The sequence below is a fragment of the Podarcis erhardii genome (assembly GCF_964252035.2).
Source record: "Podarcis erhardii genome assembly, chromosome: 8".
In the NCBI taxonomy this organism is placed as follows: domain Eukaryota; kingdom Metazoa; phylum Chordata; class Lepidosauria; order Squamata; family Lacertidae; genus Podarcis; species Podarcis erhardii.
This window is the reverse complement of record NC_138499.1, coordinates 67025539-67044027: the sequence shown is the minus strand read 5'-3', so window position 1 is coordinate 67044027 and position 18489 is coordinate 67025539. Positions and strand designations below refer to the sequence as shown.

General features: G+C 46.3%; 1 protein-coding gene across 1 annotated transcript in view; it reads right to left on the bottom strand.

Annotated features, from left to right (window-relative positions):
• The window catches only part of DUSP22 (dual specificity phosphatase 22), a 41397-nt gene extending 23570 nt beyond the window's left edge, over positions 1 to 17827 (bottom strand). The window contains exons 1-3 of the mRNA XM_081873179.1: positions 17489 to 17827; positions 10819 to 10852; positions 3081 to 3163 (exon numbers count right to left, since the gene is read on the bottom strand). Of these exons, the coding sequence (XP_081729305.1) occupies positions 3081 to 3163; positions 10819 to 10852; positions 17489 to 17509 (138 nt within the window). The 5' untranslated portion in view covers positions 17510 to 17827. The remainder of the gene's footprint in view (positions 1 to 3080; positions 3164 to 10818; positions 10853 to 17488) is intronic.
• Positions 17828 to 18489: the final 662 nt, after the last annotated feature.

Below are 18489 nucleotides of genomic sequence, written 5' to 3'. Positions count from 1 at the left end.
AAAATCCCCCCAGTAATTTGTTTATTTGTCCTTTCAGTTGCTTTAAGGAGCAGTCGCCCAAGTACAGTACAAATGCTCATGACTCATTTTATTATTGAAAATATTCAAAAGTTTCAACAATAAGCAAAGCCATTTCGCCGTTATTTTATCATTGAAATATTTGTTGAAAACGCATGAGGGAAACAGGCTGTGCAAAATTCAAAAGACAACCAACTAAGGTGGATTGTGCAATTATTTCCGAACTCAAGAGAATAACCAACCAGGACAAGTTCCATTCCACCACTAATAAAAGTGATAATTGAATCACACTCTTTAAGATTGAATTTGCTTCGGAAATGCCCTGACCATCATTGAGCGTGGTTCCTATTGACATCACCTTACAAAAACAGATCCTCATGCAACTGAATTACTGGTGTTGAGAACCAAAATGTAAGAAACATTAAAACTCCAATGGTAAACTCTTGAACTAAAACTTCTTCAGGCGAAGTCAAAATGATCATTTCAAGTAAACCTAATGCTTCTCTGAAGAGATCAGTGGAACCTGGGCTTTCCCCAGATTCCAAGCAATTGTTTTCAGATCACGATTCTGTTTGATTCTTTAACGCTATGAGGGCACAGACTACAGAAGAGGCAGGGGGTGTCCTGCCCTCAGCTTGGAGAATAAGAATTAAAATTCAAATGTGCTTAGTAACAGGGAAACTGATCAACCCATCAAATGAAATCCGATAGTGCTTCACACATAGAAATATCTCAAATTCAAAACAGAGAAACATTTAATTAGCCAGTACTATGAAACCTCTGAATCTTAAAAGCCACAAATTTGACAGTAAATTGATAAAACGGATCGAGGTATGATGAAATTGACAGCACCATTCCCCGCAGAATTGCAGCTGTGAAGAGGTCAACTGAATCCTGTAACTAAAGAAAAATAAAATTGCCTCCCAGATTTCTTCAGTCAATTGATAAAGCATTAAGAGTGAACAATCATCCCTATTATAACCTGGAACAAATCCAAGTCAATGTCTTATTGACTATTTTTTTGAAGATATACATGCACAACTCGTGTGAAACTATCCTGCTGGAAGCATATAGGTGGAATGGTGTTATTTTTTCTTAGCAGAGTTTCCCCCATCAGTAAATCGTGAACTTACTGTGGAAATTTACCCTGTAAACTCTGACAGACATGTTAGACAGAGTGCCCTTGTGCCTTTAAATTTGGATCTTCTTAAAAGTGTGCATCCACATCTAAAAAGAAGAGATGACAACTCCCACTGATTTTTAAGCTCAGTGCTATCCAAATCAATCCATCTGTACTATACAGTTAAAGAAGTATCTTGCCAGCCATGGCTTCCTCCAAAGAATCCTTTTTAGGGTGCTGAGTGTAGGAGATTCCTATTCCTCTCGCAGAGCTACGATTTCCAGAGTAGTTTAATCAACTCCTCTTCCCAGGGAACTATGAGAACTCTGGCTCTGACCATGGAATTGGTGTTGGGGGGGGGGGTTCTCCTAACAACTACCAGCACCCTTAAACTAAAATTCCTAGGATTCTGTAAGGGAAGCCAGGGCTGTTTAACATGACATGGTACTGCTTTAAATGCATAGTGCAAATGGAGTCTTTGTCGCCGAGCACAGAAAATTCAACTTTCCAAGTGGATGGCAATATATGTCAAGAAAGAATAAACCCAGCCCATTAAGCTCGCCAAACCTGTTACACACCAAATAACCACAGTGTAACCTAGGCTTTCAAACTGAGCGAACTTTCTTGCTGGCGGGGTGTGTGTGTGTTTAATTGTGATATTATGCTCTTGGCCGTAAATTTCAACCTTTCTGAATGTTGCCATCCAAAGACAGGCCTCTCCACCCCCCTTGCAAGCAAGCAAGATGGATTATCACAGCCCAAGGATCCTAACCCAAGTCTTGTGAAAACAGATGGGGGAGAGAGCTTCTGCATCATCCGTTGTCCAGGATATTGCTCCGCCATCAAACAATTCCTCCAATTCAGCACTAAAGATTGGGTTTCCCCTGGGGAAAAGAGGGGAGACAAGGGGAAGTCTGAATGAACCCATAGATTGTTTCCCAGCTGAACCTGGGAAGTTGGCAAGCAAACTGTGAGGGCAACTGGGAGCTTCGCCCTGCTCCTGACCAGGATCCTGAAGCTGCCCAGGAGCAGTGGAGCAGTATAGATTTGGAACGGTGGTTTGCAGAGGGGCATAGTTTGGAAGACAAAAGTTGGGGCGAACTGGGAGGTGGACAGCAAGGTGAAGAAGAACTGGAAGAGAGAGATCTAACAGACTCTCTCTGGCTGGAAAGTGTCCAGCCTATCAGTCCAAGGTCACATAGAAAAGATAAGGTGGCGATACAAAAACGGGGGGGTTGCGAGATCAGGTTCCAAGACAGAAGTGACTAGGGGGGAAGTGGGAACACCTTTGTGCTTTGTTCTTTTGCTGTGATCATTAAAGACTCAATAATAATAATAATAATAATAATAATAATAATAATAATAATAGTAAATTATTTATATCCAGCCCTCCCCAGCCAAAGCCGAGCTCAGAGCAGCTAACAACAGTAAAAATAACACAGTTTACATAAAATCACAATCAATTAATTGAAATACATTCTAAAATCAACTCAAATTAATGGCAACCATTGGGCTAGAGTTCTATGAGGATTGCAGAAGGAGAGAGGGTGTCAGACTGTGCCTTGGCCAAAGGTCTGGTGGAACAGTTCTGTCTTGCAGGCTCTGCAGAAAAATGTCAAGTCCCACAGGGCCCTAGTCTCTTGTGACAGAGCGTTCCACCAGATTGGGGCCACGGCCAAAAAAGCCCTGGCTCTGGCAAGGGAGCTCTTTTCGCTTTTTCCTGCTTATCTACAGCCAACGGTGGGGGGGGGTAGGGGAGGAAGCCAAGTCCCTGGAGCCTGACAGATCAGGTGAAAGCCAGGTGACAGTGCCCACGATGCACTGACCATTGTACGAGGCAAGTTTAAAACACCATGATGGAGTAATGTAACGGGGAGTTTAAGAGAAGGCTGTGGCGAGGGAAGCGATGATGGCTCAAGCTGTACCAGCTTTCTTCCCTTACCTCGAGCATGGGCCTGGCGCTGTCATGGATCGAAAGAATGTGTGTTATGTTGTTCTTTTTCAGCTGTTCGGTGTCACGAGCATCTGTGGAAAAGGAGACCAGGGAGGAAAAGCCATTAGCACAGTCAGCCATATTTAACTCAATTATCAAGTACCACCACAAAAAGCATAACTTTGAAATGGGCTCCTCTCCCTATTAGCAGCGGATTGCTGAGCTACAAAGAAGAGAAGCTTTCCTGAGCATCAGCTGCTACACAGAAGCACTGACTGGCTACTTAATGGTCTTAAGAGAGCCAGTGTGGTGCAGTGGTTAAGAGCAATAGACTCGTAATCTGGTGAACCGGGTTCGTGTCTCCGCTCCTCCACATGCAGCTGCTGGGTGACCTTGGACTAGTCACACTTCTTTGAAGTCTCTCAGCCCCACTCACCTCACAGAGTGTTTGTTGTGGGGGAGGAAGGGAAAGGAGAATGTTAGCCGCTTTGAGACTCCTGAAGGGGAGTGATAAAGCGGGATATCAAATCCAAACTCCTCCTCTTCTTCTGTCAACAACAACAGTGTGCTGTGCTGACTAGAGCAGTGTTTCCCAACCTTGGGCCTCCAGCTGTTTTTGGACTACAACTCCCATCATCCCTAGCTAGCAAGACCAGTGGTCAGGGATGATGGGAATTGTAGTTCAAAAACAGCTGGAGGCCCAAGGTTGGGAAACACTGGACTAGAGTGCTGGGAGTAAGACAGCGGAGACCCGGGTTGAAATCCCCACTCACGAATGAAGTTCACTGGGTGAGCTGGGCCCAGTTACGTTTTCTCAGCCTAACCTACCTCACTGGGGTGTTGTGGGGAGAGAACAATGGGTGCCGACTTGAACTCCTTAAAGGGACGGGAAGATATAAATGCTATAAATGGATTGTGCTGGGTGAGTTCTTTTTTGGGGAAAGTCAATGGCTCTTTTAAAACCAGACATACATGATCACGAGAATTGTCACCGTATCACAAATTGGCTCAGGCACCTTTAAAAGCTGCATAATAGCTCAAAATTCAGCAGTCACAATCTTTGTCACTAATCACAGCATCTCCATGCTGGGGGGGGGGGGGAACGACAGAGAAAAGCTTTTGAACGCATAAACTGGAGAAGGATGTTTTCTGAAGAAGGGAAAATCCCTGGCATCTCCCATTATAAACCACGAGCCCCAAAAGCAGTTCATTCAATGGAAAGTGCTGCTCTGTAGATGTTCAGTTAATCTTCTTAATCATTTAAACAAACAATTCATGTCACAATGAGGAGAATAGAGGGGGGCGGAATCTAGATTTATCACCAATTACGACCTTAAAAGTTGGACATTAGACGTCAAAGTAAATGGAGGGGGGGAGTGAATTCTAGGCCAGTGGTACTGACTCCTGGTTCATTTCCAGGCTCAATTCAAGGTACTGAATTTACATTTCAAGTCCTAAATGCACCCACCTCTCCAGCTACTGAGCTCTCCCCCAGAGGACCTGGTGGGGATCTCTCCTAACTTCACAAAAAAAGGCCATGGGTTGTTTAATTAAGACTTTATAGGTCAGAACCTAGAAATATACCCATGCTGTGACGCGGGTGGCGCTGTGGTCTAAACCACTGAGTCTAGGGCTTGCCGATCAGAAGGTCGGCAGTTCAAATCCCCGCAACGGGGTGAGCTCCCGTTGCTCGGTCCCTGCTCCTGCCGACCTAGCAGTTCAAAAGCACATCAAAGTGCAAGTAGATAAATAGGTACCGCTCAGGCGGGAAGGTAAACGGTGTTTCTGTGCACTGCTCTGGTTTGCCAGAAGCGGCTTAGTCATGCTGGCCACATGACCTGGAAGCTGTACGCCAGCTCCCTCGGCCAGTAAAGCAAGATGAGCGCCGCAACCCCAGAGTCAGCCACAACTGGACCTAATGGTCAGGAGTCCCTTTACCTTTAAAGGGAAGAAAGGTATTGCTGGCCTCCTATATACCGTACCGTAAAACGACACCCAAAATATATGCATTGAAGATTTCTTGCAGGAAAGAATTCATGGGCGATAAGACTATCAGTGGCTACTAACCCTGTTGAATACCTCTACTGTTTGGACACAGATGCTTCTGAAAACCATTTGCTGGGAACGAAAAGAGTCCTCCTCGTTGTTGTTTTTAATATATTTTTATTAAAGATTTCTTGGTTTACAAAAGTATGTGCAATGTCCCTTTTTCTAAGTTACATTTTCTACAGATCAGTTTCATTTGTTGAGACATTTGTGTTACATTAGGACGAAAAGGGGGAAAGAGGTGGAGGGGGGACTGTTGAGTGGGGGTGGGATCTGGTGGCAATGCTTGTGTTCTACTTAGTGTATGTGTGAGGCTTTGTGTCAGTGTCACTTGAGCGAGTTCTCTTTACTATTCACTTGTATTCCTTTGGTGGTGAAAGAGGTTGGCCTAGGGTGTGGTTGGTTGTCTTTGATTGGGTCTAGTGAAATCTGCTTTTGTGTGTGAGTGGGGTGTGGATCAGGTTAGCCAGACTGATTTGAATGCTGTCGGCGGGTTCTTGTCATTATCTTGTTGGGCTGTGTATGTGATAAAGGGAAACCAAACCGGGGTGAAGGCGTCTTCTTCTATTTGTCCCCGTGTCAGTTTCAGTTTGTTGGCGAGTTTTTCTAATAAGGCTGTTTCCCATACTATTTGGTACCATTGGTCTATGCTTACTCCTGACAGGTCTCTCCAGTGTCTAGCTATGATGCTTCTGGCTGATGAGAGTAGGTGGTTTATGAGCTCTTTGTGTTATGAATGGGCATTATTGTCTTGGGAGATGTTGAATAGGGCCAGTTCTGGGGTGACTTCTAACACTTGCTTAGTTATTTTACATATTTCTTGTATGAATGATGTCCAGAAGAGTTGGATTTTGAGACATTCCCACCACATGTGGAGGTATATGTCTGAGAGTCCTCCTTGCAATAATAATAATAATAATAATAATAATAATAATAATAATAATAATAATATTGCGGGCTTCGCTGCTGGACTAGATGGGCCACTGATCCAGCAGGACCTTATGTTCTTATTTATTCATTTATTTGTATATTTTCTGACACTTGTACCATACCTTTCTTCTGCATGGAAACCCAAGTCAACATACACATAGGCTCTAAATGGTGGTGACCCACTGAGGCACTGACCAGACCAAGGCCTGTTGACCTTCAGCAAGGCAGTGACCTCATGTGCTTGCAGACCATACCCGGAAATCTACAAATCTTGCCTAGGTTCTAGCGACACTCAACATTTGAAGTACACATTGGTGTTTTGAGTAGATGTATGCTCCTCTCCTACCTAGCAAATATCAACTTTGGATTTGTGGGCAGCTTGGATTTACAGTCTATGGAAAGTACAGATAGAACCACGGCTTGGTTGTAGAGAATGTGCTTTGCATGCTCCCAAGGACCCATGTTCAACTCCCGGCTCCTGTAGGCAGGGCTCTGAAAGACTCCTGTCTGAATGCAACCAAGAAGAGCCATCATCAGTCAGCACAGAGTCTGTAGACTGTTCTGAGCTAGATAGGAAATGCTCTGACTCAGTAAGGTGCTGGCAGGTTTTTAATGTAACAAAGCTTTGTTTTGTTTTGTTGCTGTGTTATTTGGTGGCCTTGAGGTAGGTGGAGGAGCATGTTATGAGTAGATTCCAGTTTCATGTGGAGAGACCAGAAGAAACCAACTCTCTCATCTTTCTACCCTTTTAGATATCTTCAAATATCTAAAGAGCTGTCACACATAGGATGGAGCAAGCTTGCTTTCTCCTGGTCCCAAACCAATGGATCCAAGTTACAAGGAAAGAGATTGTGACTAAACAACAGGAAGAACTTTCTGACAATAAGAGCTGGGTGCCACATCTTGGAGGGGGAGCGCCACCAGTGACAGGGTCTTTTCCCCCTCATGGTGCCCTGACTATAGAACGCCCTCCCCAAACACGTTCACTCGAGGCCTACTTTGTTTTGAAGTTTTGTGACTTATATACATGCTACAGAATATGCCATTTTTACATCTCATAGAATAAATTTTAGAACATTTCTCCATTCAAGATTTCCCTAATGTCAGTTGGACACTGCCTAAGGATAAACATGATCCACACTTGAAGTATCGGTAATTCCAGTGGAACATTGAGGGAGCCAATAGCTGGGGTGAGGAGTTGCGAGCTTCAAATGCACTAGTCTGTTCTTCCAAACAAGAAACCCGTAAAAACCATGGCAGTTAAAAAGGGGCCTTTCAAATGTAGCCATCTTACATTTTAAGTCCAGAACAACCAAGACAAGAGGAGAGAGTTATTTAGAAATTGGCCTGTGGCGTTCCACTTAGCATGCCGAAACACAACCAACTGTAGATCTTATTGCTGAATTGGGAAGAGTTCCCAGCAGTCGTCCTGGTGAACTAACGGGCAGCTTGCTGAAGGATTAAACTGCCGCAGCTTAACCACCAGCATTTATATATCGCCTCCATAGAAACAGTGGACAACACTTCACAGGCCAACTGATGCAGCAGCCAGCAGAGGTTGCAAGTCAGAAAAGCTGCACAGCTCGAAGTCGGTGGTTAAGTGCTGACTCACTCTGCAATATCAGCCAGCTTCTCTTTGCCTTGACTCAATCACAGAGGGAGAAATCTAAAAAGAACCAAATTGGGAAACAGATACCAGGTCTCGGTTTCGCCGCGCTGGGTGTATTCAACCTTTAGCCACCAAGGTCTCGGTGTTACAGCCGACGAACCTCAGATCAGTTTGTACGTTTGTTTCTCACAAACGCAAAACCACACCACCGTGTTATTTAATCCACATTACTTACCTTCTTCCCATGTTCACCAGTTTTATTCTTTATCCACCATTTAATCGTTTATTTACATCGACCAAATGACACATTCTTGTCAACTGCCAAAGCACTGAACCAATAAAAGGGGTAAGCTTTTAGTCAAACCTGATAAAAACATAGTGCTGTCAAGGTTACACAACTAAGCCTCTTTGGTTTGAGGCCTGCTTTTGGAACTGTAGAACGATCCTTTTCAGGTACGAATTTAAGCAGTGCTACTCTCCCAAGGTGTGGCTTGGGATGCAGTTGGCAACAGTGTCTAACCCTGCCATCTCTTCCTTGCCGCCCATCCAGACTTTAGGTAAAGGTAAAGGGACAATTAAGTCCAGTCGCGAACGACTCTGGGGTTGCGGCGCTCAGCTCGCTTTACAGGCCAAGAGAGCCGGTGTTTGTCCGCTTCTGCAGACAGTTTTTCCAGGTCATGTGGCCAGCATGACTAAGCTGCTTCTGGCGAAACCAGAGAAGTGCACGGAAACACCATTTACGGTACCTTCCCGCCAGAGCGGTACCTATTTATCTACTTACACTTTGCCGTGCTTTCAAACTGCTAGGTTGGCAGGAGCTGGGACCAAACAACAGGAGCTCACCCCGTTGCGGGGATTCGAACCGCCGACCTTTCGATCAGCAAGCCCAAGCTGCACAGTGGTTTAACCCATAGCACCACCCGCGCCATCCGGTCTTTACCTGTTTGAAAATGCCATTACTCTGCCACAAGGCTGAAAATGTACCATGGCCCACTACAGCTTTAGAGGAAAAAAGAAGTACTGTATGTCGACATAGGATTTGCCATCGTCATCTCGTTTCCCCTTAAAATGGTTGTGGGCAGAGGTGAAAAGGGAAAGCCTCTCAATACCTCACTTTTAAAAATTAAAATCTCTACTGATGCACAGTCTGGCATTGGTGTTGGTGCAAATATTCCAACATTAGTCACATGTCATACTAAACTACATGAATTGCATGAACAAATCTGGGAAAGGAGGCTGGAAGTTTACCATTACATCTAAATTTAAACTGAGCTTAATCTGAATAATGGATTATTGAATAGTTTAATGAAACAAGCCAACTCCGTAAACTGCAATCTGAAGTTGGTTTGTTTCAGGAAACCGGAGTCAAGTCTTACCACAGTTTGTTGAGGTTTGGCCAATACATAAACTGTGGTTAATTGAAAACAGAAGTAAAAACTTCCAAACTTCTGCACTGCAGGGGGTTGGACAAGATGACCCTTGGGTTCCCTTCCAACTCTACAGTTCTATGATCCTTACAGATCATGCTTGAGCTATGTGGCCCATGCAGGGGAGAGGGTGGCGCTGTGGTCTAAACCACTGAGCCTCTTGGGCTTGCCGATCGGAAGGTCAGCGGTTCGAATCCCTGCAACGGGGTGAGCTCCCATTGCTCTTTCCCAGCTTCTGCCAACCTAGCTGTTCAAAAGCACACCAGTGCAAGTAGATAAATAGGTACTACTGCAGCAGGAATGTAAACGGCATTTCCACGCACTCTAGCACTTGTCATGGTGACCCGTTGCACCAGAAGCAGTTTAATCCTGCTGGCCACATGACCCAGAAAGCTGTCTGTGGACAAGCGCCGGCTCCCTCAGCCTGAAAGCGAGATGAGCGCCACAACCTCATAGTCGCCTTTGACAGGACTTAACCATCTAGGGGTCCCTTACCTTATACTTCTGTGGCACCAGATGCTGAGCTTGCCCCTAGAGTACCATTTCACATACTACTATGTCTCAGACTTACAGCATGGGCCTCATTCATCCATTCCTCAGCTAATGTCTACAAAGGCTGTGTTGAGCTGAGGAAAGCAGGGTAGCTGAAGACCAAAATGAGTAGGTAGCAGTGATGGAACAGATGTGGGGAACTATCATTCCTGCAGCTCCCTCTCTTCAGGCAATGGGAACTAGCATCAGACTTGCCACTCAGCAAAGCTTCTTCATATTGTTCTGTGAGAACCTGCTGAGCTCTGTCCCATGACCATTTTTATTTTCTTTAATTGGGCAAACCTGAATTTGCCTTCCTCAGATTTTGGAGTGTGCACCATGCTAGCTTCAAATACAGTGATACCTCGCAAGATGAAAAACGCGCAAGACGAAAGAGTTTTCCGGTTTTTGAGTCGTTCCGCAAGACGAATTTCCCTATGGGCTTGCTTCGCAAGACGAAACGTCTTGCGAGTTCTTGCGAGTTTGTTTCCTTTTTCTTAAAGCCGCTAAGCCGTTAATAGCCGCTAAGCCGCTAATAGCCGTGCTTTGCAAGACGAAAAAACCACAAGACAAAGAGACTCGCGGAACGGATTAATTTCGCCTTGCGAGGCACCAGTGTACAAGACTCTATGGGCTGTGGCAATGTACTCTGCACCAAAGGGGAAGGAGTAGGCAGATACCCCACTTGAAAGCTTAGTGGTGATGATCACAAAACCAGACAGGTTTAGGTAGAGACTTGTGTCTCTTTCACATAAGCAACTGTAGGCCAGGGGCAAGGAACCTGTGGTTTTTGATGGCTTTTATTAGAATACAATTCCCATCAGCCATGACATCAGCCAAGGTAGCTCGGCCTGATGGTTAGTCCAACAGTAACAGGAGGTCCACAGGTTTCCTACTCCTGCCTTAGAAGAACCATCCAAAGTTTGGGAGAGACAAAGTAAAAGTAAAATTCCTGACATTCCTGTTCAGCCTTTTTTTAGGAAGCCCTCCCCCCCAAATAGTGATACGATACATCCAGGTTTTCCCTGACATTTTGCCAATTCAGCAAATCCCCCCATGCCATTTTTACACCCAAAAACCAGGACATGCCAGGAATTTTCCTGACGTATGGCAAGCGTAGACAAAGCTGTCACACACAGAGAGACACAAAGTTTGGAAGCAAAATGTGGTTGGGCACTATGACTGCTAATGACACTGAACTTACCTTTAAAATTTCCAAGGAACAAGCCAGGAAGAATCTGTGAGACAGAAAGAAATATAATATCAAATGTATATCTCTTGTGGTAACATGATCTGACGCAGTTCAATTTGCATACAGAATGGAACATAACACTGTTTATATCTGCAGAGTCTGGCAACATGGTAAGGGCAGCGTGTTTTTCCTTCCAATCTTCCCCACTTCACTTTGAAGCTTTTTTCTTTTTAGTTTCAGGGTCCCGTAGCTTAACAGCAGTTTAATAAAGGTGGGAGGGGACCAGTAAAAGAAACCTAAACCACTGTTTCTCAAACTCGCGTGCGTCTCCAGGGATTTTTTTGGATTACAATTCCCATCATCCCTGACCACTGGTCCTGCTAGCTAGGGATGATGGAAGTTGTAGTTTGAAAACAGCTAGGAAACCCTGCTCTAAACTAAGAATCTATCACTCATTTTACACCAAAAGTACTGTAACTTTACTTAAATCAGTAATGGGAATGGCTTGATTTGAAGCTATCTCTGAACTCAGTTGTCCCTTAGATGGTTTCTGACTTCTTTTGAAGTGTCCTGAACTTAATGACATTACATCTTAATACAGTGATACCTTAGGTTAAGTACTTCATTCGTTCCGGAGGTCCGTTCTTAACCTGAAACTGTTCTTAACCTGAAGCACCACTTTAGCTAATGAGGCCTCCTGCTGCTGCCACGCCGCCAGAGCATGATTTCTGTTCTCATCCTGAAGCAAAGTTCTTAACCCGAGGTACTATTTCTGGGTTAGCAGAGTCTGTAACCTGAAGTGTATGTAACCTGAAGCGTATGTAACCTGAGGTACCACTGTATAAAGTTGTAGCCATTGGTTTATGTGTCCTTCAGCATGGGTCTTCATCACCATCCACAATCTATCTCTTACACATTTGGAATTAGAGGAAGGAGCAGACACTGGCAGTCCAAGGGCCATATCTGAACCTTGAGGGTTTCACTAGGTCTCTATTTGGAAACTTAAGAGGCAAAAGACATGAGGAGATTGTGGCTGTGGAAACAGGACTGGAGATTATGGGAGACGGGACAACTCTCCATGCCCTCTTCATTATATGGCCATCATATATATTGATAGCCAGAAATTTTGGGGTGGACTATGTGTATCCATGGTATGATTTTCAGCCCAGATCTGCTATTAGCTCCCAGCTACGTGGTATCTGCTGGACAAGGGGAGCTATTTGTGTACGGTGGCTTTTGCGGCAAGGGATCTCCAGCCCTCCCGCCATTTTGTAGAGGTGAGGAGGGCACCAAGAGGGTTTGAAGTAACAACCACATACAGACGAACAGCTCCTGGCCTATAAAGCAGCTCCAATGTCAGATTAGGGTGGTTTTGGTTTGCCCTATTTAAATAGCTGCCAGGGAAGGAGGACACACACAGAGAGAGAGAACACACAGCATGTGAAAGAGGAGAAGCTGGTTAAATCTTCTGCCCCATGCTGCAGCTCTGATGAATATATCCCTCCCCTAAGGTGCCATGGCCATTAGTGGCATCCCCCATATGACTAAATGGGTCACTCGAAGCCGCTTGACAGCCAGGGCTGACCAGTACCTCATTTTCTATCATTCCCAAGTCCTGAACGAAATCCAAACTCAAAGCAAGCAAATGCAAAAGACTGTAAGGCACATGGATTGAGCGTGGCAAGAGGTTATATATCAAAAGCCTGCCAGCTTGAACAAATAATGTGCTCAAGATTTATCCGGCCTCTCATACTCTTTGGCAGACCAGCCTTCTTGTGACAATGACACAGAAGGGGGGGGCAGGAAACTTGCTCATCGTTTTAGGAATGTACACAGGCTGATATCAGAGGTATGACAATGGCAAGGAACATGCAACTTGACATTTTTTAAAAAAATAGGCCAGCACCAAGAGGCACATGCCAGTTAAAGTCACAGGAAGCTTTTCCACGCCCTGTTTCACCAGGGAACCATGAGAGCCAGAACAATGCAACCCTCGTACATTGCTTGCCTCTCTCTGAAGGGACCTGCAGGTACAACATGACCAGCATATGTGTCAAGTCATAGTCCACATGTGTGGACTAGGGTGCCATTCCCCTTTCCCACCACAGTTGCCATTCCTCTCACCACAACACTTCTTAGGGCAGGCGGGCCTTTGCACCATGACCAGGCCGCATCACAGTCCTGAGGGATCATTCAACCAGTAGAGGATGAGACTCTTAATCTCATGTTGGGTGAAAGATTCAGGCATTGCAGTTATGCTAGATGATCCTCGTGGTCTCTTCCAACTCTACAATTCTACAGCCATGATAAATGAGGCTGCACTCTCGTTAATAATAATAATAAAAATTTATTTATACACCACCCTCCCCAGTCAAGACCGGGCTCAGGGCAGCTAACACCAAATATAAAAACAATTGATTGAAATACAGCTTAAAAAACAAAATACAATATTAGAACATTAAAATGCAGTTAACATGTAGCACTGCTAATGCACAGGAATTGCCACAAAACAGGCCATGTTGTTTCCATGCCCATCTCACACTTTGGCCCCTTCAAACCAACACTAATCTCCCTGATCAGAACTTTCTCTTGATGGTGCTCGCTTCGGCAGCACATATACTAAAATTGGAACGATACAGAGAAGATTAGCATGGCCCCTGCGCAGAACTTTCTCTTGATGCATGCCATACTTTTTGGGTGGTCTCGAACCCTCACTCCATACGGTGCCACCACATCAGCACCGCACATTCTTTGGAAGAGGATGAATGGAAATGATGCTACGCGAGGAGAAAATAGCATGTGTTCCCCCATGATTTAGATCACAGTGGCAAACAGCCACAAGTCGGCACAAGAAGATGCTTGCCTAGTCCTTAAACTTTAGTAGCGGTTCCGCCTGAGAATTATAAGATCCTCATAAATGCACTTCAGTATGCTTCAGTGTTGCCCACTGAACTCCAAAGCACAGTGAAATGAAGCCACAAATGGTCTTGATGCATAAAACTCTTTGCCCATGCTTTTGGGGCGAGGGTTAAATACACGGGAGGGAAGTGTTACTTACAACAGGGATAGGGAAACTGTGGCCCACCGGATGTTGCTAGACTACAGCTCCTATTATCCCTGACCATTGGCCATGCTGGCTACGACTGATGGGAACCGAAGTCCAACAATATCTGGAGTGTCTCAATTTTCCTGTTCATGATCTATATTCTTATAGATTTGGAGGAGACCCCCCCAAACCCTAGAAATTAAGAAATTGTAGGATTTTAATTATTTGAGGTGTGAAGGGAGAAACAAACTGCAGATGAATTCCTGGGCTAGCCTGTGCAAAATGACCTGGCCAAGCTAGGGCCATTAAGAAACAAATTAGGGCCATTGAGGGCCATGGGCAATGCAAGAGAACTGTCCTTCCCCCCTCTCCCCACCTGAGGAGGGGACAGAGACAGGGGTTGGAAGGTTGCCAAGGTAACTGGGTGTGAGGTGAAAGGAAAAGTCTTGAGCAATGATTGCTGGGAAAAAGAAGAGGGAAGGAAGACTAGGATCCATCTTGGGCAGGCTGGCTGCTGGCTGGGTGGCTTGAAATGACCATACTGTAAGATCTGGACTCCCTCCTTGCAGACTGAAGGTGTAAATAAGTGAATAAACCATATTTCTTAAAGCTGCAACAGTCTCCGCTGTGTCTGGAGCCCCATGGGCTCTTGCCACCGCTCGGCAGACAGAGGGGGAGGCACCCAACTTTTGTAACAATATCATGGCACATCAGATCCCAGAGGAGGGAATTACGGTTCAGCAGTAAAGCACAAGCTTTCTATTCCAAAGATGCCAAGGTCAATCCCTCACAACTCCAAGAAGGGCCGGAAGAGACTCCTGCGTGAACCCCTGGAAACCTTGCTACCGGTTCCATGTGGACAAGAGCATTGGTCTGACTCGGAACAAAGCATCTTCGATGACTTGCCAAAGTTACTGAGGCAGATCCCCGCCCCCAGGGAGCTTACAAGATGAAACAGACAGTGGGGGGAAACCGAAGGCGCAGAAGGTGGGAGAGACCACAGTGTGTGAGAGGAAGAATGTGAGCAAATGCTGCTGATTCCGCTTCAGGGAGGTTCCAGCAGCAGGCGAGCAACTGAACGCAGCATTATAGACGGGTCAGGCAATGGGCAGGAGCAAACAACAGCCAGATGATCCAATTGTGGCAACAGCAGCTGTCAGCAATCTCTGGGGGTTGCCTTTTGTCAGAAACATTAAGGAAGCGAGTAAGCCTGTCTGGCTTACGAACAAAGGGCTGCGGTGTTTTTGGAAAAATTCAAGTAATCCACTGCTGGCCGATTTCTCTTGCCTACACCATACATGGTTACGGGAAAAGGGTACACTCCGTTTACCAACTAAGGGCATTGATACCAACAGGCCTGGTCATCTCCAGGGGTGCGTGGCTTTGCAGTTAGCCTCTGAGCTTCTTGCGATAAGTCATTACAGCCCCATCACGGTAATTACGGATGAAAAAGGTGGCCAAAAGCAGCTCGCAAGCCCACTCACTCAGCAGCCGCTTCCTCTTCTAATTGCACACTTATGACCCCAGCTACAGCCAAACTTGCCTGCTGCTGTTGGGGCCAAGATCTAGCCCGGTAAATCAAAGTACAAGGTGGGTGGGACTCTTCATGGGCACGCCCACCTTTCCTACTTAGCCCCGCCCACACACTTGGCCAGAGAATCCTATCAATCTATGCGAAGGAAGCCTTTTATGTAAGCTGCATTAAAGGCCATCTCCAAGTACCTTAAACAATAATAAGAGAATTAGAGCCCTAAACCATCTTACACGGATGCTTCATAGTGATGGATAGGACTTCCACTTCCACTATGTTCTAAGTAACTCCAGCAGAGTAGTAGACAATATGCTTTGTACAGAAACAGCCCCAGATTCAATCCTTAGTATCTCCAGAAAGGGCCGGGAAATATTCATGTCAGGAACACTGGGAAGCCACTGCCTTTGGGTCCCTAGATGTTGCTGGACTACAACTCCCACCATTCCTAGCCAACATGGCCAATGGTCAGAGATGGTGGAAGTTGCAGTTCAAGAACATCTGGGAACCCAAAGTGAGAAAGGCTGGTGTAGATAATACTAAGCTGGGTGGACCGATGATCTGACTTAGAATCATAGAATTGTAGCACTGGAAGGGGCCACAAGGGTCATCTAGCAATGCAGGAATCTTTTGCCCAGCATGAGGCTCAAACCCATGACCCTGAGATTAAGAGCCTCCTACTCGACCAACTCAGCTCCTGATATAAGGCAGCTTCCTGTGTCCTCCTTTTTATTAAGAGAGACATCAGAGTGTATCATGAGGTGGGCATGAAGCATATCATCCAACTTCTTGTCAGGCAGACATAACCAAGTCTGGCCAAAGTGTTCTGCTTCTTTCCTCTTCCCCCACATTGAAACTATCCGGCTTCCTTTTGTCAGCCTCCCACTTTGCAATACGGGCATCACTCCTTGGTACAATGTGGCATCAGGAAGCCATGGGTAGCAGCACCAAGCCATCACACACTGAACGCCACCAACTTCCAACACGATCCGTATCAGTGGGGGCAGCTGAGATGCACACACATGCAAACCACCAGCCCTTGTGGAAATGTGCAAGAAGCCCAGGATCTCTTCTTTTTATTTATTTTTAATATAAACCAAGGATGGGGAATCTGTGACCCTCCAGCTTCCATCAGTCCTGACCACTGGCCAAATGCGAGTCCATTCCTGCATTGCAGGGGGTTGGACGGGATGATCTTTCCAGCAATACAATGCTATGATTCTATAAAGCTAACACCACCATTCTTATGGCCAAAGGAGAAGGCGACTGCAAGCGGCTCCTCTAGCGATTTAAAGAGCATGCACGAGCTGGCCAAGGAGGAACCCAGCTGCAAGTTCTTCGACTAACCGGAGCGTTTCCGCCTGCCTATGCAAAAGACCGAATGCGCCGCCAGGAAACGAGCCGTGAAAATAGCACACTATGTGCGGTGGTGGAGGAGGAGGTTGATGCGTGGCAAGGCTGGCGCAGATCCAGCCGCGTGAATTATGAGGCGTTTGCTTCCCCCACTATTGGGGACGAGAGGCAAGACACGAGCTTGCCCAACTGTGTAAGGCTTCTGTTCTACACAGGCTCACAAACCCAGCCTACGCACATGATGATGCGTGTGCCCAAAAGGAAGTCCCGCTGGCACCTTACCCTCCCCTCCCCAGCAGCAAATAAACTTGCAGCCTCAAGTCTCAGACATTGACCTCGCTGCAGCTTACTTCCGAGTAAACAACCGGGGGGGGGGGAGAGGTCGGGATGCACGTGCGGACGGCACTCGCCCTCCCCGGAGGGGGGGAGCAGAGACGGGGCAAACCCAGCCTCCCATTTCTTCAAGCGCCTTCGTTTGCCAGCCACCCACCACCACCACCACCACCACCACAAAAGCAGTCGCTTGTTGCCATTCAGTATCCAGAAAGTTCCCCTTAAAGGAAGCGTCGCTTTTAAACGCCCTATTTCCCACGGATCAAAACAAGCATCGAGTGGGTGGCTTAGTTTGGGGGGGGGGGGGAATCCTCTCTATTTCTTTCTTCACTGAATCGTTTCTGAAACCTCGCGCGCGAACGCATTTTTTTAAAAAAACAACAAAAACCAGAAACAAAACAGAATAAGCAGCGTTTTTTTACCTTGTTCATCCCATTCCCCATGGCTCTAAGCGGTCTGAAACTTTAGCAGCCCAATTGGTGGCACGCCGCAAATAATAAAATAAAATAAAAATGCGCGATGGGCAGAGGAGGAAGTATTTACTCCGTTGTGAATGGGAAATTGGGTAAACGGGGTGGTTGTGTTGTTATTTTGCTGCGCTGCTCTCCCCCTCCCCCCCCCGCCCGCAAAACTGCCTGCGAGCCCGGGACTTTCCTCCTAGGCGTCTTATGATCGGAGGTTTTTCCGCCCGGCCGCCCCTGGACTCGGCTGGAATCGGAGAAGCAGCTCAGCTTGAACTAGTTGCGAGCTCGCCCTTGCCAGGAATTGCGTCTCGCCCGGGCCCTCCTTGCCTTCAACCACTCCCACGTGCGGTTAAAATCCAGGCGCCGAGCGAGCTCCCCCCGATCTCGCCGCCGGCGACTCTGGGGCTCGTAGTTTTTACGCTAACCCCGCGCCGGGCTAAGCCGCGGCTCGAAGACTACAACTCCCGGCATGCACTGCGCCAAGCACGGGCTCCGCCCTTTCGAACGCGTAGCGGAGCGTGAGCTTTCATTCCTGGAAGGATGAGTAAGCGGCGTCTGGGGCTTCTAGGCGAACTGTGGGCGTGGACGTTCAGTTTCTGAGCAGGGGCAGCCCAATTCCGCGACTTATTTCTCTTGCATATAAAATATTTCTATTTTTTGCCGTTCATGCAAATCAGCACTTTGTCAGAAAAGAGTTCAAGCCCTCGTTGCAGGATCTTTTTTTTCTTCTTCCAGTAAATGGCTACATTGGAACATTGTTTACCACGACGTGTATTTCGATGTTCCAGTTATAGCAAAGTTTTCGGAGCTGGAGATAAGCAGGAGTTGTTTTGTGGGCGTGTCGAAGGTAGTGTTATCGGCTGTGGTGTGTGCCGTGTTTTCATCCCATCCGTTTTTGCAAATTCCGCCTCCATTGCCCTCAAAACCCCTGTTGTTGTTTTTTTACCAGAAACTATGTG